Source organism: Calonectris borealis, chromosome 6, assembly GCF_964195595.1.
Source record: "Calonectris borealis chromosome 6, bCalBor7.hap1.2, whole genome shotgun sequence".
Lineage (NCBI taxonomy): Eukaryota > Metazoa > Chordata > Aves > Procellariiformes > Procellariidae > Calonectris > Calonectris borealis.
Genome location: NC_134317.1, coordinates 11,311,897 through 11,335,125, shown reverse-complemented (window position 1 = coordinate 11,335,125; position 23,229 = coordinate 11,311,897). Strand labels below are relative to the sequence as shown.

Here is a 23,229-nt window from a genome sequence, read left to right as displayed (position 1 = left end):
GAGGCGGCCCGCCGAGGGGCTGAGGCGAGGCGGGCTGAGGCGAGGCGGACCCCGCCGGCCCTCGGCCTTCCCCGGCCCTCCGCTGCCGCCCGCCTCGGCCGATGCCCATCGATTGTCTTGAGCTAAGCCCTTCCTCGGCTGTGGCGTCCTGCCCACCTTTCTGCCCAAAATTGCCTGGTTAGGTACCCGGCGGTGAGCACCTCTTCGTGAACACGGGGGGTAACGACACCCTCGTTGTTACAGGGCTCCGCTCGCCCGAAGCCAGGCAGGGTGAGCCTCCTGTCCGGGAGAGGGACAGACCGCCCGCCGGCCCCTGGGCGCCCATCCTCGCTCGTACAGTTGTAAATGTAGATTTCTAAGATTTATTTTTGTTGTTGTTCCTCTCTTAGCTCTCAGGTCACTGAAGAGTTTCTGATGCACCCATGCTGCACCTTATCTTCCCTCCATGGCAGGACAACTTGTCATTTTGCTTTATAGACTCTCTTTCAGCAGCTATTACCTTTCCCGCAGGATGTTTGTTAACATTAGGCAGCTCGGGTTATTTTTTTAAAGCCCACCAGCCCATTATTTCCCCGCTCTCACTCCTTTACAGGCAGCGAAGGAGCGGGCCGTGCTGTGTTTGCTTTTACTTACCCTCCCGTCTGCCCTGCCTTCTCCATCAGCTCCCTCCCGGCGGTGGTACGCCATCCAGAACGGTGTTCTCCTGCCCGCCGTCTCTGCCGGCTAACACCGAAGTGCGTCCCGTCCCGCCACGCTTCCCCAGGAGGTACCCGAGTAGTTAAAATGCCCCGAGCTGAGCTCTGGGGATGCCTCTGTCGTTTATTTAATAAAAGCCCCAGCTGCCTCTTTTCGTCTCGTTGAGCAGGAACAAACCCTTACTGTGCTTTCCTGTGATTCCAGTTCTGTCTTTTTGGAGACACGTTCAGCGAGTCTGCCCCGCAGCTCCTACTGAACATCAGTTAATATATCACACTATATATGTGTATATAGTGTGATATATATATATATATACCTTCATTATTGCAGCCTTTGGGTTTATTCCTTCACGACCCCGTGGTGCCCATGCAGTCCTTGCGGGGCCAGCAAACCGCACGGAGATGTTCTTCCTATTTATTCCTCGTGCTCCAAACATCATTTTGGATACTCGGGAGCAGTCCCAGCGTTCTCTGGTTTACATATCACATCACTCCCTTGTGATTTCCCGTTTTGGGACCAGATTCATATCCTTTGATTCAAGCACTACATTTTTTATTATTCTCATGTAGCTTTTTTTCTTTTCCTGCCCTTTTCAAACCCAGGTTAAAGGCCACCTCAGGGGATTGAAAAGTTGATATTATGGGTTTCTTTGCTTTGCTTTTTTCTGCTTTGAATAGGAAACTTTTTTTTCAGTGTTGACCAGAGCTGTATTTGCATACATTTTTCATCCAAAAATTAATCTTTTTCTTTCAACAACAATTAAAATAAATCTCAAAATCCCCTCTGAAGACCCCATGAATGAATATTGGGCGTCTGGTTTCTATTCTGTTGTCTTCAATGTTTATTCAACTTTTTCCTCAGATTGTTTGAACTGATACCTCAATCCTTCCTTTCCCACCCCTCCACCACTGTAGCTGGATGGAGTTTCCCAAGCTTTCCACAAAAGGCTTTCCTAGAACAAAAGTTTTTTACAAGTATGTGAACTGTGATTTGTCCTCTGAGTAGGACTGATTTAAGATTTGTTTTCTAAACCCAAAGTCCAGTTTAGATGTAAAAGCATGATTGCACGTTGTAAGACAAAGTCTGTTTTCCATTAGGGTATGGTTTTCTTATGTTTACTCAAGATGTACATTAAGATACATACCTTGTATCAATTACACTTGCATTTGCAGGATGTGCATACTGAAATTTTTCTGATCCGTATCAGTGATATAATGGAAATATTTATGTGAAGCTCATACAGGGTATCATACTTTGTATTAAATATTTTTATTATGGAAACAACGTTATCAATAAAGTACAGTAATATTTTTCAGGTCTAACATGCAGTCATTTCAAAAAGTATTTTCAGCTTTGAATTTTCTTAACACTACTAGGGGATGTGGAGAAGACTTAAAACACTATGTGTGTAGGAGGAGGATAACGATAGAAGTGCCCAAATCAAGATGACCAACAGCCTGGGTAGCCCTCACGTACATTATAGCCTGGGGAGCTTTACAGGAGAGTGTGAAATGTCCTGACAAACTAGCGTGCAATGAAGAGGTCTTCAGGAAGCACCGAAGACTCCAACAAAGTGCTCTTCCAAGCCGCGTTTCCCCACCTCAGCCTGCAAAGTGGGCTAACAGTATTTTCTCACAGAAAAACAGTCCCAGCACAGTACTGCTTTCAGGACTTGCACTACTTTGGTCAAAATAAGCTTTAGTGTTCCCCTCTCAAGCTAGACACAGCCACGAGTGCAGTCAGGCTCTCTTTGAACCCCCTCTTCTCAGGACGTGAGTCTGATTTCCTGCAGGTTACTCTAACCAGGACACTCTCCTGCTCTTCAGCATCTTCACTAGGCAGCACGCGGCTTGTTCTTCAACCATAAGAAGGCAAGCTCAACTCAACTTTCTAACTACAAGTCCCTTCAGAGTCTAAAACTGTCATCAGAGAGGTAGATTTTTTCAAAAACCTTTTCCCATCAAAGCACTATTGACTTCCTTACCAGAGTTACACATCTTACAGAAGAGAAGGCAATACCCCAAGTTCACCAAACACAGATGCTCTTTTTTGCAAGTTTTTGTATGCCTTCTGTAAGCCCTGACACCGTATGGGTAGAAGCAGACTGCCCCATTGCCCTCCTCTCAGGTGCTCCTGACTCCCCGCACGCTCTCTGGCAAACAGGGACCCCATCTTTTTCTGTAAGTCCATTCTTTTTAATGCTACTCTTACTCTGGATAAACTGGTTTTTTACTGAAGAAAGCTAAGCAAGGCATATACCTTATAACTAGCTCTCTGACGCTTTTTGTAAGGTTATGTGTGCTACCTTTCCTGCTCGGTTCTTTTGACAGCCTGTTTTGTTCTAGCAAATAACACACCTTAAACAAAAAATATATGCCATATTAATGGGAAATATTTCAGATAATTTCCCCTTTGTCATAACACTAATTTTCAGTAACTTCATTTAAAATTCCTTAGAAGTAATTAGAATTAAATGATAATACAACCACCACCAACAACAACCATCACTTTGCTACTGCGAACGTAAATGAAAACAGCTAAACCAGTGCCTGTGCTTTGCACCTATCCCCCAGCACCCGTGGCCTTTCAATAACCTCGGGAAGAGAGAGTTAACCGGACAATATTCCTGCTGACGAGGCGCGTATCTACGTGCCTGTGCGGTGTCTGGCTCTGCCAGTGCTCGCAAGCAGCGAGGTACAGCACGAGTAGATTCATGGAGCAACGCAGCTGGAGCTGAGGACCCACCATCCACACCACGCATATTTTAGGGGATATTTTTTAGGGTGCCTGTAGCCTGCTCCTGGGGACTGACCACCCTTCGCACCTTCCAGTTTAGCTGCTGCTGAAAAAAAAATCTAGTGTGTGCCTGCCGTAAGGCTGCCTCGCAGTGCAAGCCAAAGCGGGATGGCCAGGAGTTTCCCTTCAAAAGCACATTCCTGATCCGTGGTTCAGGCTCCTGGATCCTATCATAATCTCACTACCAGTAATAATAATACAAAGATCATGAGTCAGGCTGTCAAACTGCTCCTGCCTCCCTCTGCAGGCTAATTCCCTCGGACCCGAAGGTGCTGGCTAACCAAAGGCGTCCGGCAGCCGAAGCGATGCCAGCTTGTGCGTTTGGTCTTCAAAGGCTGACCCTCACTGAAGACCCTGGCGTCTGTCTGCATGTATTGTCACTGGTATGATGGATGGAGCAGAAAACAGCACTTGCCGAGGTTCCCTAAGAAAACACAGCAGAGGAACGAATGACAAGGAACCGTCGGTAAAATGCATGAGTAGCTGCTTCAGCATGGAAGGGTGCAGGGGGGAAATAGGTTCAAAAAGAATAAACGGGAAATCCCCTCCTCACATAGAGCCTAGAGCCTCTTCTAGGCTCCTCGTAGACATATTTCTGTCATCTAAATGGCTGTGAAATGGCCATTAAACAGCAGAAAATCAACATTTTGTTAATTATTCAGGGAAAGAAAAACTCATGGAAAGATAACTAGAGAGTAGAAAAGAGATCTGGGTCTCTTTCAGGAGGGGAAAGAAAGCACCTGGTCCCGCTCCGACTGAAATTGGTAGCAGTGGTTCCCATCCATTTCAGCAACTGCAGAACTGGATCCATGCATACAAACTAGAAAGCCAAAACTAATCCACATTTTTGAAAGAATCTGCACAAGCACATCAATAGTATGAATGAAAAAAATTACTGAAAGTGGCTTCAAAAGCAGCAAAAAGAGAGCAGGGAGAAAAACTCAAAACTTCATAGGGAGAAAGCAAGAAGATTTGGGACAGAACTGAACAGGAAAAAAAACCCCAACTCAATAACGTTGTAAATCGTAGAGGTGGGCAAATGAGGAGGCCTTTACTTAATCCTGACGCAGCTTTGGTCAAGGAGCCTGTTGCACGCAGTCTGAGAGAAATTAGAAATTAGGCCAATTGGACAACAGAAAGACTCCAATAAAAGTCAGGCATCACTTAGAAAACACATTTATCCTGCATGGCCACCAAAACGAGCATTAGCTGAGATGCAGGAACATGGGGAAGTTGGCAGGGCTAAGGAGAAGTGGTTGTGGCAATGCAGACAAGGCCACCTGTGCCCGAAGGAGATACAGCTGTGTCCCTCAGCATGCATTGCTGGCTTTGATTGCACTCCTCGTGCTATCTGATCATCAGAGGTTACCACACCATCGCTGGGACAAGCCGCAGCAAGAGAATGGAAAATGCCAAAGGTCAAGTCATGGTATTTTCCCTTAGGTGATAGCAGGGAGCACAAACCATAGCACCATGTACATGAGCTCAAGCAAATACCAAACACTGTGAAACTGTGACAGCGGGAAGGTAATGAGAACGCCAGCGCCCACCAGGCAATGGCGTTTGGATTTATTCGACCCTCTCAGGACTGGAGCCAGTATCCTTGTGAATGCAGGATGGAGATGTCGGCTGGATCGGATCCACGGTGCAGGGTGCGTGTCCTTCTCAGGCAACTGTTGCTGATGGCACGGTGAAACCAAGGCTGTGCTTTTAAGATGCAGAAGTGATGACACTGAAATTCTTCGGGTTTAATTAACTGCCAGGACAACTTGGGAGTAATACAGTACTTTGAAGTATAAGACAAATCCTCTTCACAACAGAAACACTCATGGACCTTATCTGAAGCCCAACATCACTACTGATATCAACAGATTAAAAGGAACGAAGCAGATGCCACAGATATTAGTCCAGTCATGTAACGAGCAAGCAATCCAGAGGGCCAAGGGAACATCTTCTGATGCAGAAGTGAACCCCACACCTTTTGTTGTAGTCAGTCGTTTTAAACCCAATGCCCCTGCTATGTTCTCTGGGGTCTAGTGGGCACGGAGGAGGTCCAGAGAAGCTCAGGAGTTTTGGCCCTTGCGTTAGCACTGTCCGGGGCATGGCTTTGTGGTTCCCTCATTCCCTTTCTCTCCCTTCGCGTCCCCTGTCACGTGAAGGTGGTCTTTGCCCCTGGAAGGAATGAAAGGTTTGACTCACCTGGGTCTGGCCCATCGTGATGTTACCCTGCACAAGGGTGTTTAGGGCATATATTGGGAGCTTCCAATCGATTGATTGATTGCAGAGCCTTGCCTCTCACAGTGGAAACCCAGACTGTTTGAAACCGTCTTTTAAATATACGCTATATTGTTTCAGGTGGCCAAAGTTTTATTTTACTTCTCTAGCAAATATCTTCCAGCTCCTAAATGAGAACTTTGGGAAAACTGCTCCCACAATGCAACTTAAAAATCACCCTGCAGAGACCTTACGTTCCTCAGCCTAAATCCAGCCTTCAGTGTGTCTTGAGTTATGAGGTTGTCCAGACCACTAATAGAGGAGCAGGGGAATTTACACCAAAAGGCATAAACAAGCCAACAATAAAAATAACCATTTATCTCTTCTTCCTCCCCAATGTCTTACTCCAAAGGTCACTGTGTTCTCTCGTGGAAGCAAAGCTCTATAATGTGAGTTGAGACACTTCAGGCTAAAACCCAGGGTTCTTACTCACTTTTCCCTGAGTAACTTCGGTGGATTTTTAGTTTGCATTTTTTCCTTGGATAAGGTCTGAGAAATAAGCAGGGGCTCCAGAACAGAGCTGTTGGTCAGAGAAAAGCCCAAGTCAGTGGGGCACGTGCTGCGTGGCTCCCTGCTCAAGCCGGGGTGACTCATGCCATAGCATTAGGAAAGAAACAAGCTCCCAGCCTCACGTTCTTCCTATTCTGCAGATGAGATTTGCTTACAATAGCCTCAGCTCAGTGGACCGAAAATGCAGGTTATGGAAGGGTACATCCAGCTCTGTGCAATCTTACGTGCAGCAAGGGCTGAACAGCCAGGTTCCCTCTGTGCAGAAAGCAGCCTGCAGAGCCCAGCAGCCAGTTTATGACAGCAAACCCTCGCCCATGTCAGCACGACACCATGTTTTACCAAGCAGCAGGTCTAACACCGTCTAGAAATAAGGACAGCTCTTTAGGAAGAGCGGGACAAACATCGCTCCCCAAAAGCTTCCCCTTGCAGAGCTTCCTGTAGAAACCCAACTGCCTTGTAAAGATGCCATCGCATGGGACAGCTACTGCCTTTCCTCTCATTTCAGTGAGCTCCGGCCCCAAATCTCCCCCTAAGATCAATCTGCAGACAGGACGAAGCATTTTACAGGGTTCGGTTTGGCCCAGAAGTTGTTTGAGATTGCCTGGGTTTTTGGAAAACGCAGTTCCCGCGGCTCGGGGTCCCTGGCTGCAGGGACGTTGTGCAGGCTTCCTGCTGCCTTCCCAGGTTCTGCCGCTAAAAAAATAATATCCCTTGCTTCCCTTGCACTTCCAAATCATACAGCATGTTTTGTCAATGTCCACCGTTGTTTAAAGCCCCTCCGGGCTCCTGCTGGGGACATTATTTCTCTCTGAGTTTCATAGGCAGCGGGGGATTCTTCCTGATTTTAAAGAGGGCTCCCATGGATCGTGAATAATCTGCGACGTTCCTAACACAAGCTTTATCCAGCTGTCCTGTAACAGAAGGGCTCACGTCTGAAAATCCAACCGGCAGCCTGAGCGATCTGCGGGCATTTTGAAATGCTCTGAATCAGAAAGAGGAGAGTTGGCAGGTCACCCAAAGAAACCACTGTGCACACAGCAGTTTCAATCCGCGTGTTGGAAAATAACGTTTTTCTGAAAGTTTGCTAAACATTTGCTCGTCCTTAGCCCTCGAAGGCCATACCTCAGCTGTTGTAACTCAGGCCAACCCATCTCTTCCAGATTAATACTACATAGCACATAGAAAGACGCCCAGTTTGATGTAAAGACAGCCAAGCGAGGGAGAGCAATGTGGCACCTTGCCTAGGACTCGAGCCGACGTCCTCCGGGGCTGTGAGCAAGAGGCAGCTCCCCTGGCCAGGCAAAGGTTTCTAGACTCATTCTTCCAGATAGACGTTCTCTGTGTACCCCAGCTGGTATCTGCCCTTAGGGCATCCACATAGCTTTCTGCTCTCTTATCCCAGGGACATACGGCCATCTCCCCGTGGAGGACAGGCGAAGCTGCCTTGCAGCTGGGCACCCTGAAGCAGGTGGGAGCAGACCAAGCGACTCTCTGCAGAGGCATGCTGGTGTAGCCATGGCGCAGGAGAGAGGCTTTATATTTATCAGCTGTGTCTCTACCTCATCTAACACCTCCCCTTTTTCCTTTTGAAATACAGAAGAAGGGAAAAGAGATACCATTATTTAACTCCCTAACAAAATAATATCTAGAAATAGTTTACAAAACAAGCGGGTGCAGTTTATTGGAGAGAGTCATACAAAGAAAGGATCTTCAAGTCCAACGGAGCAAAACTCTCGTCAGTAATGATCACACATACAGACAAGCTTATACAGATACACCATGTATCCACCACATATGGAATAATGAAGTAAAAGATGAATTGTAAAATGGATAAATAAAAAGCTGGAGGCTCACCAAATTAGAATTCTGTGTATGCATTAAAAAGTGATCGATGTATTTATCAATAACTATAAAAAATTAGCCTCACCTTAGGACAGGCATTTTGGCTGAAAAAAAACGTAATAACAACATCTCTTTCTCTGCCACACTCGATTACATTTATCATTATTTTAACACATTCTGAAGGATTGGGGTACATCATAGGGCAAGAGTTTGAGGACTTTACTCCTCCTTTTGCCACTGATTGATTGCGTTAACAACCAAGGCAAGTCAGATTTCTGCTATGTTTCACAGTTTCCCTTTTGTAAGTGGGGATAATATTTCTTACAAGTTTTTATAAAGCAGTTTGAGATCTTGGAGAGAAAGCAGCTATTTAAATGCTCTATGTTATTATTTTAGGCCCTGATTCAGGAAAACATATAAGTATATGTTTAAAACCTGCTGCTTTAATGGGTCGAAAGCACGTACTTTAGGCTAAGCTCATATTGATGTGGTCTTTCAGAAAAAGCTGCCCTAAACCTTCCAATTATCCCTATTAAAAATATAGCCCATTGAAGCTTACTTAAAAGATAGAGTTAATTTCTAAAAGGGGGGAAAAAGTAGCAAATTAATGGCAGCTCAGCATATTGAAGCGTTACCTTCTGTGTTTTATTCAGATGAAAAAGGCATGCAGGATTACCCATGCCTTTTTGATTAGATGCATGCAGTAGACACCAGGTCCCCTTCAAAGATCCTTGGGCCGTACGGAGCCGGGAGCAGCTCCGCGTTGTCATCGGAAAAAAAAATCAAACTCTTTTTCTTGGAGCCAGGCTTCTTCCCCCGGCTCCCCCTCCCATATTTGTATATATTTCGAGAGGAGAGTCAGGCTTAGTTTGTTCATAAACTGCAGTTCCTGGGCGGACCCCACACACAGCTGGGCTTTAGCGGCTGGATCCGCCTTCCCGGCAAGCCCAGCCGGAGCCTCGCAAACTCGGGGCTCCGGGCTTGACAGCAGAAATGCGGGAGACTGGCTGCACCGAGGGAAGATGAATTGGTCAACGCCGTGAAGCCGGGCTTCTGGTCGCTGGCGGGATCCAGAAAATGGGTTACTGGAGGAGACCGGGTCTGCTTTCCTTACTGCTGCTCTCCTTCTGTGAGTAGAAAAATGTTTCTGGTTAGACAACGCTAAGCAACATACTCCGAGCAGTCGTTTATTTTTCCTTCCTCCAGCAAAATAGCTTATCTTTGATTTCTCCCCTGACAGCAATTAGCCGGAGGATTGGAAATAGCTGAGAATTTAGTAGAATACACTGCTACGGCTGCATCAGCCTTGTATTTCTCTTACGGCGAAGGGCGAGCGTTTGCCTTGGTGGAAAGCGCTGCGTGCTCGCTTGGAGCAGCTCGCAGATGTCAGTGTTTACAGTGCAAAAATATATATAGGTCAGCATTACTTGTTGGAAGTTTTTATTTTATTGAGGGAGATTAAAAGCAACTGAAGTGCACTGCTGAATGATCTGGCTTCAACAGTGTCCAGATGTGGTGAAGTTTCCAGCTTAGAACTTTTATCTGCCCCGGTTTATGCAGAGAATTAATCGAACTATTAAAGAAAGAAAGAAGTGGGGAGAGGGGGAGGAGAAGTGTCTTTGCAACAACATCTGGTTATTCGGCAAACCTTTCCAGCACTTACGTAAAGATTTCTTTGTAATAAGTGCCCTGTTTAGGTTTTGATAGCACTTCTTCAATACTGTAGATAAAACCCTCCAGCAGCACTTGAAAACGTGCCCATCCGTAGTTTAACTTCTCTTGTTTATATCTTGGTGATTGTTTCATAACAGGGAATAGATTTGTATATAAGTGAGTGTTATATACGCATCTCCTAAGTATGTGTGTGTGTGTCTTTCTGTGTATACAGTGCCTATGTATGTGTATACACACATATATCCCTATATAGTATATATTTATATATTTGCACAGACAATGGCACTTTTTACAGTGACCTCTTTTACAAACACAGACCCGTTCCCCTCGCTGTAGAAATTTCAATGCAACTAAAATTGCTTTTTGCTCAAAGCGATGAAGTAGGAGGATTATAATTCCAGTATTTTTGCATCCAAATGAAATAACTGGGGGCAGGGATCTGTATCTGCATTCACTTTACATGGGTCCCCCTATCTACAGGAATAGGGAATGAAAGAATATGATCGGTCGGTAATTTGTGTGTAGGCAAATACAACCCTTGGTGCAACCGTTGAAGCAGAGAGACCCAAATGGGGGGATTTAGGACATGAGGACTGGTTGATTTTTTCAAAAAGTCGCGAAGATATATAGTATTCATTATTGTAGATAATACCCTGAAGTGTGGTTTGAAATGTAGGATGCTGTACCGATAACATCCTGCTAAATTAATCACATTTGGAACAGAACTGAAGGAATTACTACAAGGTATTATTTAAAGCACAGTCTTGGGTTGTTTTTGGTAAGAAAGAAGACCACTAATTATCCTTCAGAAATACCTAATTTTGGAGTTATTTAACTTATGGTTTCCTTTTTCTGAAAGGCAGGGTTTTAATCTGAAAGAAGCCAAACCAAAACATATCATGATTACTAAGTTCATCTGAAAGGTTACGTGAGTGATGTGATGACAAAATTTGCCTCCGTATGGGGAAAAAAAAATAAGCCAAGGCTTGCTCTCTCTGATTCAGCTCAACAATGATATATTTTTTCTGGGGCTACATCCACTTCCCTTGCATATTGTGTTAAGATCGACCATACAGCCATTCTGAAACAGTAAAAGTACCCTGGGAGCCCACTTTGCATTGACATTAAGAGAGAAGGGAACAGCAAGTGCCCCAAAATGACAGAAAATACACGTTCAGTTATTCTTCAAGCAACAAATCCCACCGCTCACCCAGCCTCTCTTTAAAGAGTGACAGCGCTGGCTTGGTGACAGCAGCAAAGTTGCTCCTCTTAGCACAAAGATTTAAGACTTGCCATAGAGAACATGGCCTGGATTGCATCTCAGGTATCCCAGAATAACTCCCTGGAGGCCAGCTGAGCATCTTTAGGGACTTTGCTGCTCTCCCTAAGAGTTTACACCGGGGCAGCAGAGTCCCCTCGCTGCCTGTCTCTATCCCTTTAAGCGCCGACATGGTTGAGTGGTCATCAGGTAGCACATCTGACCGCTTTCGTCCGTACGCCATGGAGGAAAGGACCGTAGTCTGACAGACCGCTGAAATTTCAGCTACTGGATTTCCCTAATTCTCCCTGGCCAGCCCTAGCAAGGCTTCAAAATATCTACCCTTAAACTTCTCCCCAGTGGCAGCGGCTGCTGGAGGGCAGCCTTTTTACGTGGCTTTCTCAGCAGAAGGTGCAGACAGGAGCTGTAGTTGCACCACTGCTAACGCAAACCCCCACGCAGGGGAGCGGGGACTCCTTCCAGGGCAGAGAGCTGGCGCAGTTCTGGATTTACCCAGGACAAAAAAAAATACAAGGATCATTCAGGATTGGAAAACCTGTCTTACAGTGTGGGGGGCTGAAGGCTTTCAGTGTCTTTAGTTTGGCCAGGAGAGGGCTGGGAGGTGAGCTAGTCATCACCTATAACCAGGTCCCGGAGAGATGCTTTCTGGCAGAGGGCTTCCTCTTCTCTGGGACAGAGGAAAAACAAGATTTACACGCTGGAAGCTGAAACCGGGCACAGCACAGTAAAGTTGTTCCAGCAGGTAATTAGTCAGGGTCAGGATGTGGTGGGGTTTTTTTGCTCAAAAGCTTTCAATGGCTTCAAGACTATCTGCTCGGTAGACTATAACCTAGAAGTTACGGACATGATATAGGGATTACTGTGTTGTGCACATGGAAGCATTCTGGCCTTAAAATTAATAATCAGGAGTTTTCCTGCCCTGTTTTGCATCGGAATCGGGAAGGTCTCCCTCATGCTCTGTCTGTCAGGAATAGGGCTCAGGTCAGGCCACGCGAGCATGAGGCTGAGCAAAATCTCGTCTCCCGGAGAGGAGAGAAAAGCACCCCAACTCTCGGAGCTGTTGAGACAACCTCAAGAACGTGAGCTAAGTGTCGCTGGTGTGATGACAGCTCTCAGGGCATGAAGAGCCCCAGGAGCCCAGCAGAGTGCCTTTGGGCATCCAACCTCCAAAAGAGGACATGAAACTCAAAAATCTGCCGGGGCACGTAGCGCTTACCAAGGGAGAGCTGAACCCTGTGGGATCTGCTGAAGCTCCAAAGAAAGAGAAAGAGGATTTGTGAAACGAGGGAAGGTTGCAGGTCTGCTGCCCCGAGTCCAGAGCTCCCAGCTCCTGGGGTTTGAATCTGCTTCCCCATAACTCGGTCTCCCATTAAAATGCTGGCCTGCTAAAATATCCTGACATTTTTTGCTGTGAGTCTCCCGGGCTCCCTTTGCCAGGGTCCCTCAAGGCACTTTGATGGCTCCGCAGGGAGCGCATTCCAGGGGCTATCTCTTGGTGGATGGTGGCTCTCTGAAGCCACATGCTCTTTCCTGCTTGCACAAACCAGCCCCTGTTCCCCCAGAGAGCCTCTTCGGCTAAACATATAGAGCGTATATAATTCATAAATCATGACAGGCAGCTCCGGGGCTGTCAGAAAAACATCTCTGGCTTTTGATCTGCTCAAGAAATCTCTGACCTATCCCAGGCTCCTCAGGCAGCTCGTTCAAGAAGTCAGCCTCTGATTTCTAAGGTCACCAGAGCTAAAAGCAGGGGTCGTACTGCCAGCCAAACGCCACCCGCTCCTCGGGCAGGGGAGCTATCGGGATCGCACCCCAACACCAAGGCACACAAAACTCAGGAACACGGGGTGAAACCTGAGCTGGTGAGAGGACGAGGGAGGGAAGAGGAGGAAGGAAGGGTCACCCTCTGTTTCACAGGCAGATCCATTTGCAGACAGGGGCTTTGCAGGTCCAAGGCTGAGCCGGAGCAGCGGAGCAGACCTCTTCTCCCAGGCTACGCAGCACATGGAGGTGGGTGCCTGCCCCAGGACACGTGGCTGCAGGGTTGGTTATGACAGTCCTTCTCATGTGGCACCATATTTTGCTTTGGTGTTGTTTTAAGACAGCCAAAACACCAAGGAAGAAATTCTCACCCTCAAAACTAACCAAGAGGCTGCAAGGGCCCCATGTTGGCTGGGTGCAGGTAGCTGGGCTGGGAGCAGGCGCAGCATCCCACCGCCTGAAGGAGAAACTTGTGCATCCTACCATGAAGCTAAATAAGAACAAAGTTGCAACAAATTCTCCAGTTAGGAAATAAAAGGGGAAACCACAAGAAAAACCCTGACAATGCAAAACCGAAGTCCTCTGCAGTGTTGCAAGTGGCATGAGACTCAGCAAGGCAAGTGATGGATTATTTTGAATTCACCTTTACACGTCTCCAAACCTGATACTACAGTTTCAGCCCTTGGTGTGAGTCAGACTAACTGCAGGCTAAGAAAGCTGGCAGTGTACAGCTATGGCAGATTTATGAAAGCGGGCATTTCCTCTCCCCTTGCATCTCCAGCTTTGCTCAGACTTGAGACAGGCTGGTCGTCATTAAAGCTGCTCAAATCCGTATTTTAGTGGGAGGCTTTGTGGAGGAAAGTCCTTTTTGAAATATAATTCCATGGAACTTGAAATTAAAACACACCGTTTTCTAAAAACAAAAACCAAAGCTGATTTTTACTGGTGTTTTATTGCTGTTATCGCTATTTAATGATGGTCACAAAGACATTTTTGTGTACTGCTAGTAAAAAAGTTCAGCCAGCTGCAATCATGATACTTCTTACTCCCATTAGAGCTGGATCCCCGAACAGATGTATCCCACGTATTCACTGAATATGCAGAAAGCAAACATTGGCATTAAAAACAGGTGACTGGGGGCTTTTATTCTGAGAACGTATTAAACTCTACTGCCTGTCCTCCACAGCTTTATATTGTTCCATGTTTTGCTCTGTTGAGTTTATTTCCTTGGGACATTATTTTCCTCTCCCCTTAGTGATAACTCTTTGCAATAACATTTGCTTTCAGCCGGGCTCCACAGTATTGCAACTTGCCATAAACTAATGAACTCTCCCATAGATTGTCGTGTTTTCAAGGAAGCGCAACATCTGATCTTTTTATTAAAAAAAAAACAGTCCCACCAAGGAGACAAAATCAGCAGCTCCCACACACTTTGCTCTTTTCACATCCAGTGTTTAGCGCTGCGTGCCAAGTGAAAGCCTCGCGCTGGAAGGGGCCTCCATGTAGAGGGGAGATAACACCGCTGATGGCTGCCTGCCTTATCAAACCTGTGGATTACAGCTACATTATCTCCGTGCTGGACCCCAACTGTAGGATAACATTTCCTTAGTGACCTTCAGGGGGAAATGAAGGGGTGGCTGAAACCTGTCTTGGTCCTGCTCGCATGCACATCCCTCAATTCAGAGACTACCGTTGTGATCCTGCCTCCGGAAAGGATCTGTAAGGTCCATCAGAGTCGTATTTCTTCTGAGTCGGTTGGTCATCTTTTTGTTACAGCCCTTGTAGCGCTGAAACTCTCCTGCCAGCTGCTGGTAGCTGTCAAGCTTTTAGGAGAAGTGGGAAAGCCTGCTTATCGTGCAATCCCCTCTGCAGCCCGTGCTCCCACCAGTTACGCCACTCCAGGACTTACCCTTTCATGGAGCTGTTCCACTGCAGTGTTTTGCTTCCCATTGATAAGCCAGGAACACGCCTGACAACCCACAGCTGATTTGTACTACAGCAAATGCATCTCGGCGTTGGGGCAATTAATGTGTCCGGCTGTACACCGCAGCCTGCCCGTCTGCACCGGACGGAGGGCAGGGGTGTCGCCCACGTGGGTTCCAGCAGCTCGGAGGAGATTCCTCAACCCAAGCGTTATCCTTGACTAGACGGGATTACTTACAGCTGGACTCAGGATTAAAATAATAATAATTAAAGAAAAAAGTTGTTTTCAACATTTCTGCTGTGCAATTTGCAGCTATCAGCAGGAGCAAGCGGGAACGGGGAGCTGATGTGCGGCTCCGGTGGTGGCAGCTGCTGGCTGTCACTTTGCAGAGTCCCATGCTCCAGTTCAACCCACGCCTTGGCCATGACTCTGGAAGTGGTTGAAGCAGCTTCGTACTGGACATGCTCTGCCTGGCCTGTGGCAAGACCTCTCATCTTTGCCGTGCTGTGGATGGAGATGTTCCCTTTAGCTCCATGTCGTTTACTCTCCACCAGGTCCAAAACTCCAGCTCTTCTAGGTAAGCAGAGGTCCAAAGAAAGCCATCCCCAGCAGCTTCCACCCCGGCTCCAGAGCCAGTGCTGATGAGGCCTGAAGGTGTCTGAAGGAAACGCCTGCCCGCCTTCACTCAGCCTGCAAAGAGCTGTTGTCCTCCCCTTGCAACATCTGATGGCAAGTCCTCTGACCAGGCCTGGGAGCTGGAGAGTCCGTGCCTCCGGGACCGTCACACCCTAATACATGCCCTGCATGGGAAGCAGTGCTGGTGAGCTGGTGCCAGCAAGCATGGCGGTCAGCGGACAGGGCTGCCTTACTGCCCTGGTCCAGGGTCCAGGCGGGGCTGAGCCCTGACGCAGTCCCCTGAAGTGACGTGATCCGATCATTGATAAGGCATCTCCTTGCCCCAATAACTGAGCATCTCCTAATCTTTTCAGTTCTCCCAACACCCCTGTGAACATGCTCCCTCTGGGAACAACGCACTTTTCTTATATCTTTGCTTCTGGGAAGAGAAGAGACCTCTGCTGAAGTTCCTGGCCCGCTGGTTGTTACACCAGTAAGAGGGGCCTTTTCCTTCGATCAGCAATGCAAAACCCTAAGATTTGATAGCGATCCCTTCTCACTTCAGCCATCCCAAACCAGACAGCTTGACTGTGTCCGGCGTTGCCTCGGCGCACCGCACACCCCGTCAGAAAGATGATACTGCCAATGTGAATTCATACCGTGCCTGGCACTGGAAATCCAGAGAAGAATTTCTTTTCTTTTCCTGCAAAATCAGGAACTCAGACCCCTTCCCGGGAATGCTTCTTGGGAGTGCTGTGACTACAAGTCCTTCTGGGGTCTTTACAACTATTACAAGTATAGGTATTTCTTTTAAAAGATCCATTGCTGTTTTCAGGTGGATCATTTAATAAAATGCCACCTGCACAGAATGAATGCCCGTGTCCCCTGACAAGTGTTTGACAGAGCGGTCACCAGCCAAGACAGATGAGGAACATCTGTCTGATGTTGCTTGATAAAACCTCCTGCCTGGGAGACTCTGAACACCAGCATCCAGCGTGGAAGAAACTGAATCAGCCGCTGTCTTGCTGGGTAAAGCATTTTTTCCACGCTAGATCTATCCCAAAATTAGCCCCAACCAGTCCACGATAGCAAACAAGACCCTTCTTCCTACAATAGGAAGTGACACACAGAGCCATAAGCAACGAGCAGTTGAATGAATCATCCTTCTTCAAATAGACCCCGGGTACAAGCGTCCACAGAAATAAGACCAATGGATCCCCTGGGAGCTCAGTTCCCGCCATGTCTTTAATATGTCAAAAGGCACTCGGTGGTGGTAGAAAATGGTCGCAGACGTTCCCACCAGAGGCACAGGATACTTGCTTGGGGTGAGATCTCCCCAGCACACGTTTACTCTCATTTTGTATATTTGCCCCGTGCTCACCTGTTTGTAAAAGAGCGGCACAAGCGGCACAAGGTTTTCTTTCACCCTCGCCGGGGCTATTGCCTCTGCAAGAGGCTGCGGCTGGGGAGGCAGCTCCTGGGCAGAAGCACTGCTCAGCAATGTTCAGACCACAGCATGTTTCAGGAGGTATCGTGGGGCAGGACGCCGAGTTGAAAAGGCAATGCGCTACTGCAAAAGGAGGAGAACTCAGAGCAGGAGATGCTGAACGGAGAACATTCCCCCTCTTTGCCCGTCCCTCCATGCTGGAGGAGCAGCTTCGCCCCCTGCACCTTGTCCCCTCCAGCCTGGAGGGCTCCCTGGAGCTGTGCTGCAGCTCTGCCGAGGGGCCGGGACTTGCGGGAACCCTCTCCTTCTCCTGCAAGAGGGGTCTCTGGAGAGGCTTCGTGCAGACACGCAAGCTCCTGTTACTTTCATGTGCGGAGAAAAAGCACTTCAGGCCCCTAGTCAACAGGAGTCTTGGTCCCATTCCTGCAAAAATTCCTTTCCCAAAACCTGCTCCCTCTGCCCTCCTGCCATAGCTCTCTTCTGTTTTAGAAAAATGAAAAATATTCAAGTTGAATTCAACCCTATGGGGCAGTGCTTTTTGGTAGGTTACAACACAAGCTCCTAAAAAGATTTTTTTTTAAGAGATCAAGAAAGAAATGAAAGAGAAGAACACACCATCTATTTACACGCTAAATGTGGGACGCTTTAGGAAAAGTGAGAAAGTTTTTAGCGCCTGTAATCCAGGCTAGCCTCAAGTTCTAGTTCCCTCTGACAGCACAAATTACTTAATTACTGTTAGATCCTGTCTAAATGAGGGCAAAACTCGACTCTACGTAATAATTTTAACAGACATAAAGAACAGGCAGTGCTGGAACAAGTTGATGACAGCACATTGACGGAGCATTAACAGAGCATCTCTGCCCCGGCAGCTCCTCGCGCAGTCCCTTGCAAGCCTTGCTTCTCCTCGGGAAGCAAAATCATACAAACGCAAAAAAATACAAACTAGTCAATCATGAAGAGTCCACCCAGGATATGAAGAGCAGCTTCAGTCTAATGTCTCTTTGTGGGCTTATCAAAGTCCTTCTAGCAGATGGTAAATCGAACGTGTGCCAGGAATTTCAAACACTCCTCAGGAAGTTCATCTAAATCATCAGTAAACCATTTGCACTGAAAACAGAGCGAACCCTGTTGCCCAAATGTGACCCAGATAATGTTTCTGACATGTTTACCTATTTGGACAATATCTTTAAATTTCACTTCCATCTATTCACGGAGATCCAGGATTCCTGCAGAGCCCGAAAAATATACATAAAACTGAATTCCAGAGTTATAATATGATGATAATAGTAAAAAAAAAACCTGCTGTGCAGTAGTTTGACTTGGATTGCAGTCTGCAGCCGACTTGCAGCTCGCTTGCTTTTGCCGTTATGTTGATTGCTGCTGCTTCTTCTATGTAGAGAGAGGGACTTGTCTCTGCTGGGTCTTCCTGAGAATGAGATGCAGAAGCTGCAGTTAAATAAACCAGATATAGGACGCACTGTTGATGGCTCTGGAGAAACAAGACCAACAAAAATGATGGCAACAGCGTTATGGAGTCAGTTGACTCTTACCTTCTGCCGTTCAGCTCCCAGACCTGACCTGCAAGTGCAGTTAAATCCTCAGCAATTTCTGCAACGACTTGTGACAAGATGAGCTCAAACCACCCGTGCGTGGCCAGGCTGTGACTCCTTCTCCCAGGCAGTGTGGGAGGTGGGAAGAAGGGACTCATTTTTAAAACCAGGATTTAGTCAAAACCGGATCACTGCAAAGTGCTCTTCAAAGGGCTGAAATGTCAGAGCCCTCTGCAAATGTGGCGTGCGAATCCCCATTCACCAGAAGGCACTTTCTATGGGGGACGTGCTAGCTTAGCCCTCTGCAAACCCCACCAGCAGCCTAGAGACACGGCGCCATGGCACACACTAATGCATTGCTTTACCCTACAAAGCCCCAGATAAGCAGAGGCACCGGCAGAGCTGCTAACATTGCTTATGAACGTTGTCCTCAGCAGTTTTCCCCCTCCTCATTCCTTGAATAAATTCCTCGTGCTTTCCATCTGCCGGGAGAAATGGCATGTTCCCCTCACGTGCCGTCTGGGCTGGTGGGGCCGTGGTGTGGTGCTGGTGGAGGTAACCACACGGGTCTGGGTGTATATATGGTTTTCCCTTGGGTTGACCCCAGCTGTGGGGGGGTTTCCCCTCCCAGACCCCAAACTTGTTGTTCAGGCTGCACTGCCAGCTTAGCTTGCTCTCTCAGGGCTTTTCCAATGCTACGCATGGGTGGGAAAGACAGCAAAAGATATGAAAGAGAAAGGAATAGGGGCAATAGGTGCAATGAAAGGTATTTGTTGCCAGCTGAGATCTTGTGTTGCACCTTCAGACACAGGATGGCCGTAAGCCTTTGTTTGCATCGTAGCTCCTCGCATTTGACTTTCATAGCCCAGTACTTAACTAGCGGCTGCCGAATGCTTAATGGGATAAGTACAGTTATTACCGGGCAAACTCACAACTGCTTTTGTCTGCCAGGGCCGTTTTTGCCTGGCGTGGTAACGGCTCTGGAGGTACCGGCCGTAATTACACAGCAACCTGCAACAGCCAGCACACATTTGGCACTTAGGGAGTGAAAAAACCCTGTGTTAAGCTGCTGTCCTGTGCGAGTTGAGGGACTCCTGCGCTAACCTCCAACCCTGCCTCAGGCCACCTTTTCAATGAGGGCTGTGGGGCATCAAGTACTGCAGACCCCATCCCCGCTCATCGCCTGAGGGGATACGTGAGCCTCCAGAATGGTGGACAAACCCTTAACTTGTGGGTTCCCTCCTGGTTTTAGGACAACTTTGCTCATCTAGTGAGTCGGCACAAGGCTGGGTGCAGTGGTGACACCCACATGGAGCTGTGAACTTGCTCACCAGCATCGCCTTTAGGGCTGTCCTGTCCTGCTCCTTCACAACCCATCATCTGCCCCTGGGGTCACGGCTTGGTGCCAGCGTTGTGTTCAAATTGCAGCCCGGCAAGTGGCAAACGCTGTTACGTGATCCATCAGCCCAGCCAGGCCTGATTCAGCAGTTCAGCTTAACTTGGACGCAGTTACCTGCCCGGGTGAAGCAGGTGCTTGGGTGCCATAGGGGCTTACTGAAAAATAACGCAAATAACGTGCAACCGGGCGTCCCCCAGCCACCGACTTCATTGATGTTTCGGTGAAGGTTAAGTGCATCAGTGAAATGGATTCAGAAATACAACATTAAAACATTCAGCAATGTCTCAAAAAGACACTGAGAAAAACGAACAAAATGGGACAGGACCACTAGGTCTGTGTTTTACCCAGTCCGTCTTCCTCCATCCTCAGCATAACGTCTCAGGGTGCAAGCTGGTGTTACTGGGAAGGACGTTGTCCGTAACACCAGAAAGAAGAGTGCTCCCGAAAGAGCCTGAGTTCAGAGTCTAATGGGGGTATAGCTTTTGCCTCACCTGGTACTTATAGTCCTTCCAAACCTGAGCAAGAGCAGAACGTCCTCCCCGTCACGTGGGGCCGGGTCCTGCTGGGCTTCGGCACCTCAGGCCCGCAGGGCTGGCTTGCTTTGTTTTTTCAAACTTTAATGCCAAACTTTCTTCGGTGAGTAACTTTCACATTTGAAGGAATTCTCCAGCTAAAAGAGAAACGATATGCCAGCGTAACACGTTTCAAGGAGCAGCAGAATTCCGCAAAGATACTTAAAAATAATTAAGTAAAATAAACTTTATCTTAATCATTTCATGCAGAGTAAGCAGAGAGGATTTGCTTATAACGCCCTGTCGTGTACAACATGTAATTTTTCCATAACTCTTTTCTAATGGGTTGCATGAGAGCCTGGATGCAAAGTAGCCGCCTGGAGACGGGGCAGATCCTCCAGGAATTGCTTTGCATGTGGAAATGAATTTCAGTTCAGCCACTTCAGAACATTTTTTTTGTTTACTTTCCACTGACATGAAATCAGCCGCGATTGCGTCGCATGCGGGATTGGTTAGCCGGTTACATAATGCTTAATAAATCCAAGAGAAATAATATAAAACACATCACCCAGTCTGGGAAGCGTAACAGTATCTCAGCCGGTGTCACTAACCCGCCCGGGCCAGGCATCAGCGAAGCATCTAAACCGATGCTGGGGGGATGCAGGGCCGTGCCGCTGCGTGATAGATGCGATTAGGAAAAATGCTTGTGGCATGCTTATAAGCCTTGAAGAAAGACAGATTGCCCGGGCAGACCGTGTGTAATGGGAAGGGTATATCGAAAAGCAGAGCTCACACCCCCGCGGGGAGGGCAGCTCACCCCGTCCCGCAGGGCGAGGCAGGCACGTGCTCGCGCGCCCAGCTCCAGCTGTATCTGCTGCTCGTGTAAGGTGTTACTTCACCCTATTAATTTTCCTCGTAAAGTCATAAACAGCAAGAGCAAGATTTGGTGATTAAATTATTTACCGCAGATTATTTCCGCAGTGGCGGTGTGAAGGAGAGAGGACATTGCGCTGAGATGACCCAGGGAGCGAGAAGAAAGGGAGATGACCCAGGACGGGGCTGCCAGGCTAAGCACAAAATGGTGGTGCTGACTTGCACCCAAAAAAATGGGGTGTGCATGCAGAGTGCAGGTACCTCCGGCTCCGCGGTGCCGGTGCCCCGGCTCTCCCAGGAAAGCTGTCCAACCGTGGATGCATCACCCCAAGCACCCTCCACTGCTTTGCACGGACCAACTCTTCTCCTTTCCCGCGTTTCCCTGCCTGCTCTGCTCCCCTGCTTTGCTTCTAGTCCCAGGGGAGAGCTGCTGCCGCCTTCACCCGCGCTGTGGTTAAACACCGACAGAGGAAAAGCTGGGGACGAAGGGGTTAATTACTACAGGCTCAGCACAAGCCAAGTCTGTAAGTGACTCCCTATTGCTATTTCGAAAAGAGGCTGCCTGGAAAGGGAAAGGAAAAAAAAAAAAGAAGAGAGGTTTACTTTACAACCATCATTATTTCATCTGCAGAGTTTATACAATGGAAAATAAAAGCCAGGGTACGCGAAGTCAGATCATTTCTGTTTCATTAATGGTATGGAAATCGTTTTGTTTTTATAGGGGAAAAACAAATGTGAACTTGATGTGTGTGTGTGCGCGCGCACATGCGACTCTCTTCGTTGCAAAGGGCAGAGCAGTGAAATCCAGAAATAAAAAATGACTCAGAGGCCGTAGGATCTATGAGTCAGTTGAGCTGTTGTTGTTTTTAAACACAAGCGAGAGCACAATATGGCAGATAATTGCCCGTGCAGCCCTCCCGTCGCAGGCGTCCCCGCCAGCCCAGCCGTCCTGCGGCAGCACGCCCGCTCCCTGCCAGCCCGCGCCGGTGGTGGGCACCGGTCGGACCCCGCACCAGCACCCAGACCTCCGGGACAAACAAGGGCCAGCTTTGGGGGACAGAAAGTGAAATCTGGGGCAGGAAACTTGAGACCTCCTGGAGGGGAAGGATCTTGCTGCGGGTGGAGGAGAAGGGTCCCTGGCGTTACCTAATTTCAGTGCCTCGGGCATGAGCAAGATGGGACGTTGCGGTGGATGGAGGAGACGAGCGGCGGCGCAGCGTGGGGTTGGGCACGCTCCCCCTGTCCTGGCCCACAGGCACGGACATCAACTGACCAAAATCAAAGAGAAACCGCTCCGGTCAAGTCCTCCCCACCGAGCACCGGGCATCCAGCTCGCCCGGACGGTGCCACCTTTGTTGGGGCATGACCCCGGGGTACCTCTGTATGAAACGTCCCAGAAGCGGAGTCATTGCACCGACGCGTAGACAACTTGCGAAAGGTACCCAAGAAATACCGGAGATTACCAAAGCAGAAGGACGGACAATATTCTGCAGAGCTCGTCTCTCCCTGGGGTGAAGTTAGATCATGATGTAATTTAAGCATCTGAAAGAGATTGGAGAGGTCTGCTGGTACGATCCATACCCAATTTACTTTGTAATGGGACTAAGCAGTACTTGCTAAACACTTAATTTAAAGGGATATTTTCACAAAGGAAAAATAAGTGGTGGAATAAGTCAGTTACCAGCCTGTTTGAAGAAGGTCCAAGCAAACCAGAAATGTATACTGCATGTCTTTCTGGCACCGGGAAACACTGATGTCTAACACAATCAAAATCAGTCCTTTTTTATTCACCAGGAAACTTTACTGGCTCATTCCTTGCTCCATACTGTACTCTGCCAAGTACAGTATTTATTATGCAGGACGATGTGGGACCACATACCTGAGGGCAGCGCCTGGTCCTCTGAACCAAATGCAGCGTGAGCGCTGCTGGGTTTCCTGCAGGAGCTGGGGGCTTGTGCCTCGCAGGGGCAAAAAATGGGATAATAAGTTTTTTCAGCTCCGTTTGGTCTGTCCTACCTCTCCTACGAAGATGAAGATACAGTGTTTGTAAAACACATGGATGGAGGACAGCGGCCCG

The 23,229-nt window shown here is 48.0% G+C and overlaps 2 protein-coding genes across 2 annotated transcripts in view; both read left to right on the top strand.

Annotated features, from left to right (window-relative positions):
* Positions 1-23,229, top strand: part of PARP9 (poly(ADP-ribose) polymerase family member 9) — a 542,373-nt gene that overhangs the window by 337,286 nt on the left and 181,858 nt on the right. The window lies entirely within an intron of this gene.
* LOC142083840 (TGF-beta receptor type-2-like) overlaps positions 9,196-23,229 on the top strand; it is a 33,902-nt gene continuing 19,868 nt past the window's right edge. The window contains exon 1 of the mRNA XM_075153886.1: positions 9,196-9,247. Within this exon, the coding sequence (XP_075009987.1) occupies positions 9,196-9,247 (52 nt within the window). The remainder of the gene's footprint in view (positions 9,248-23,229) is intronic.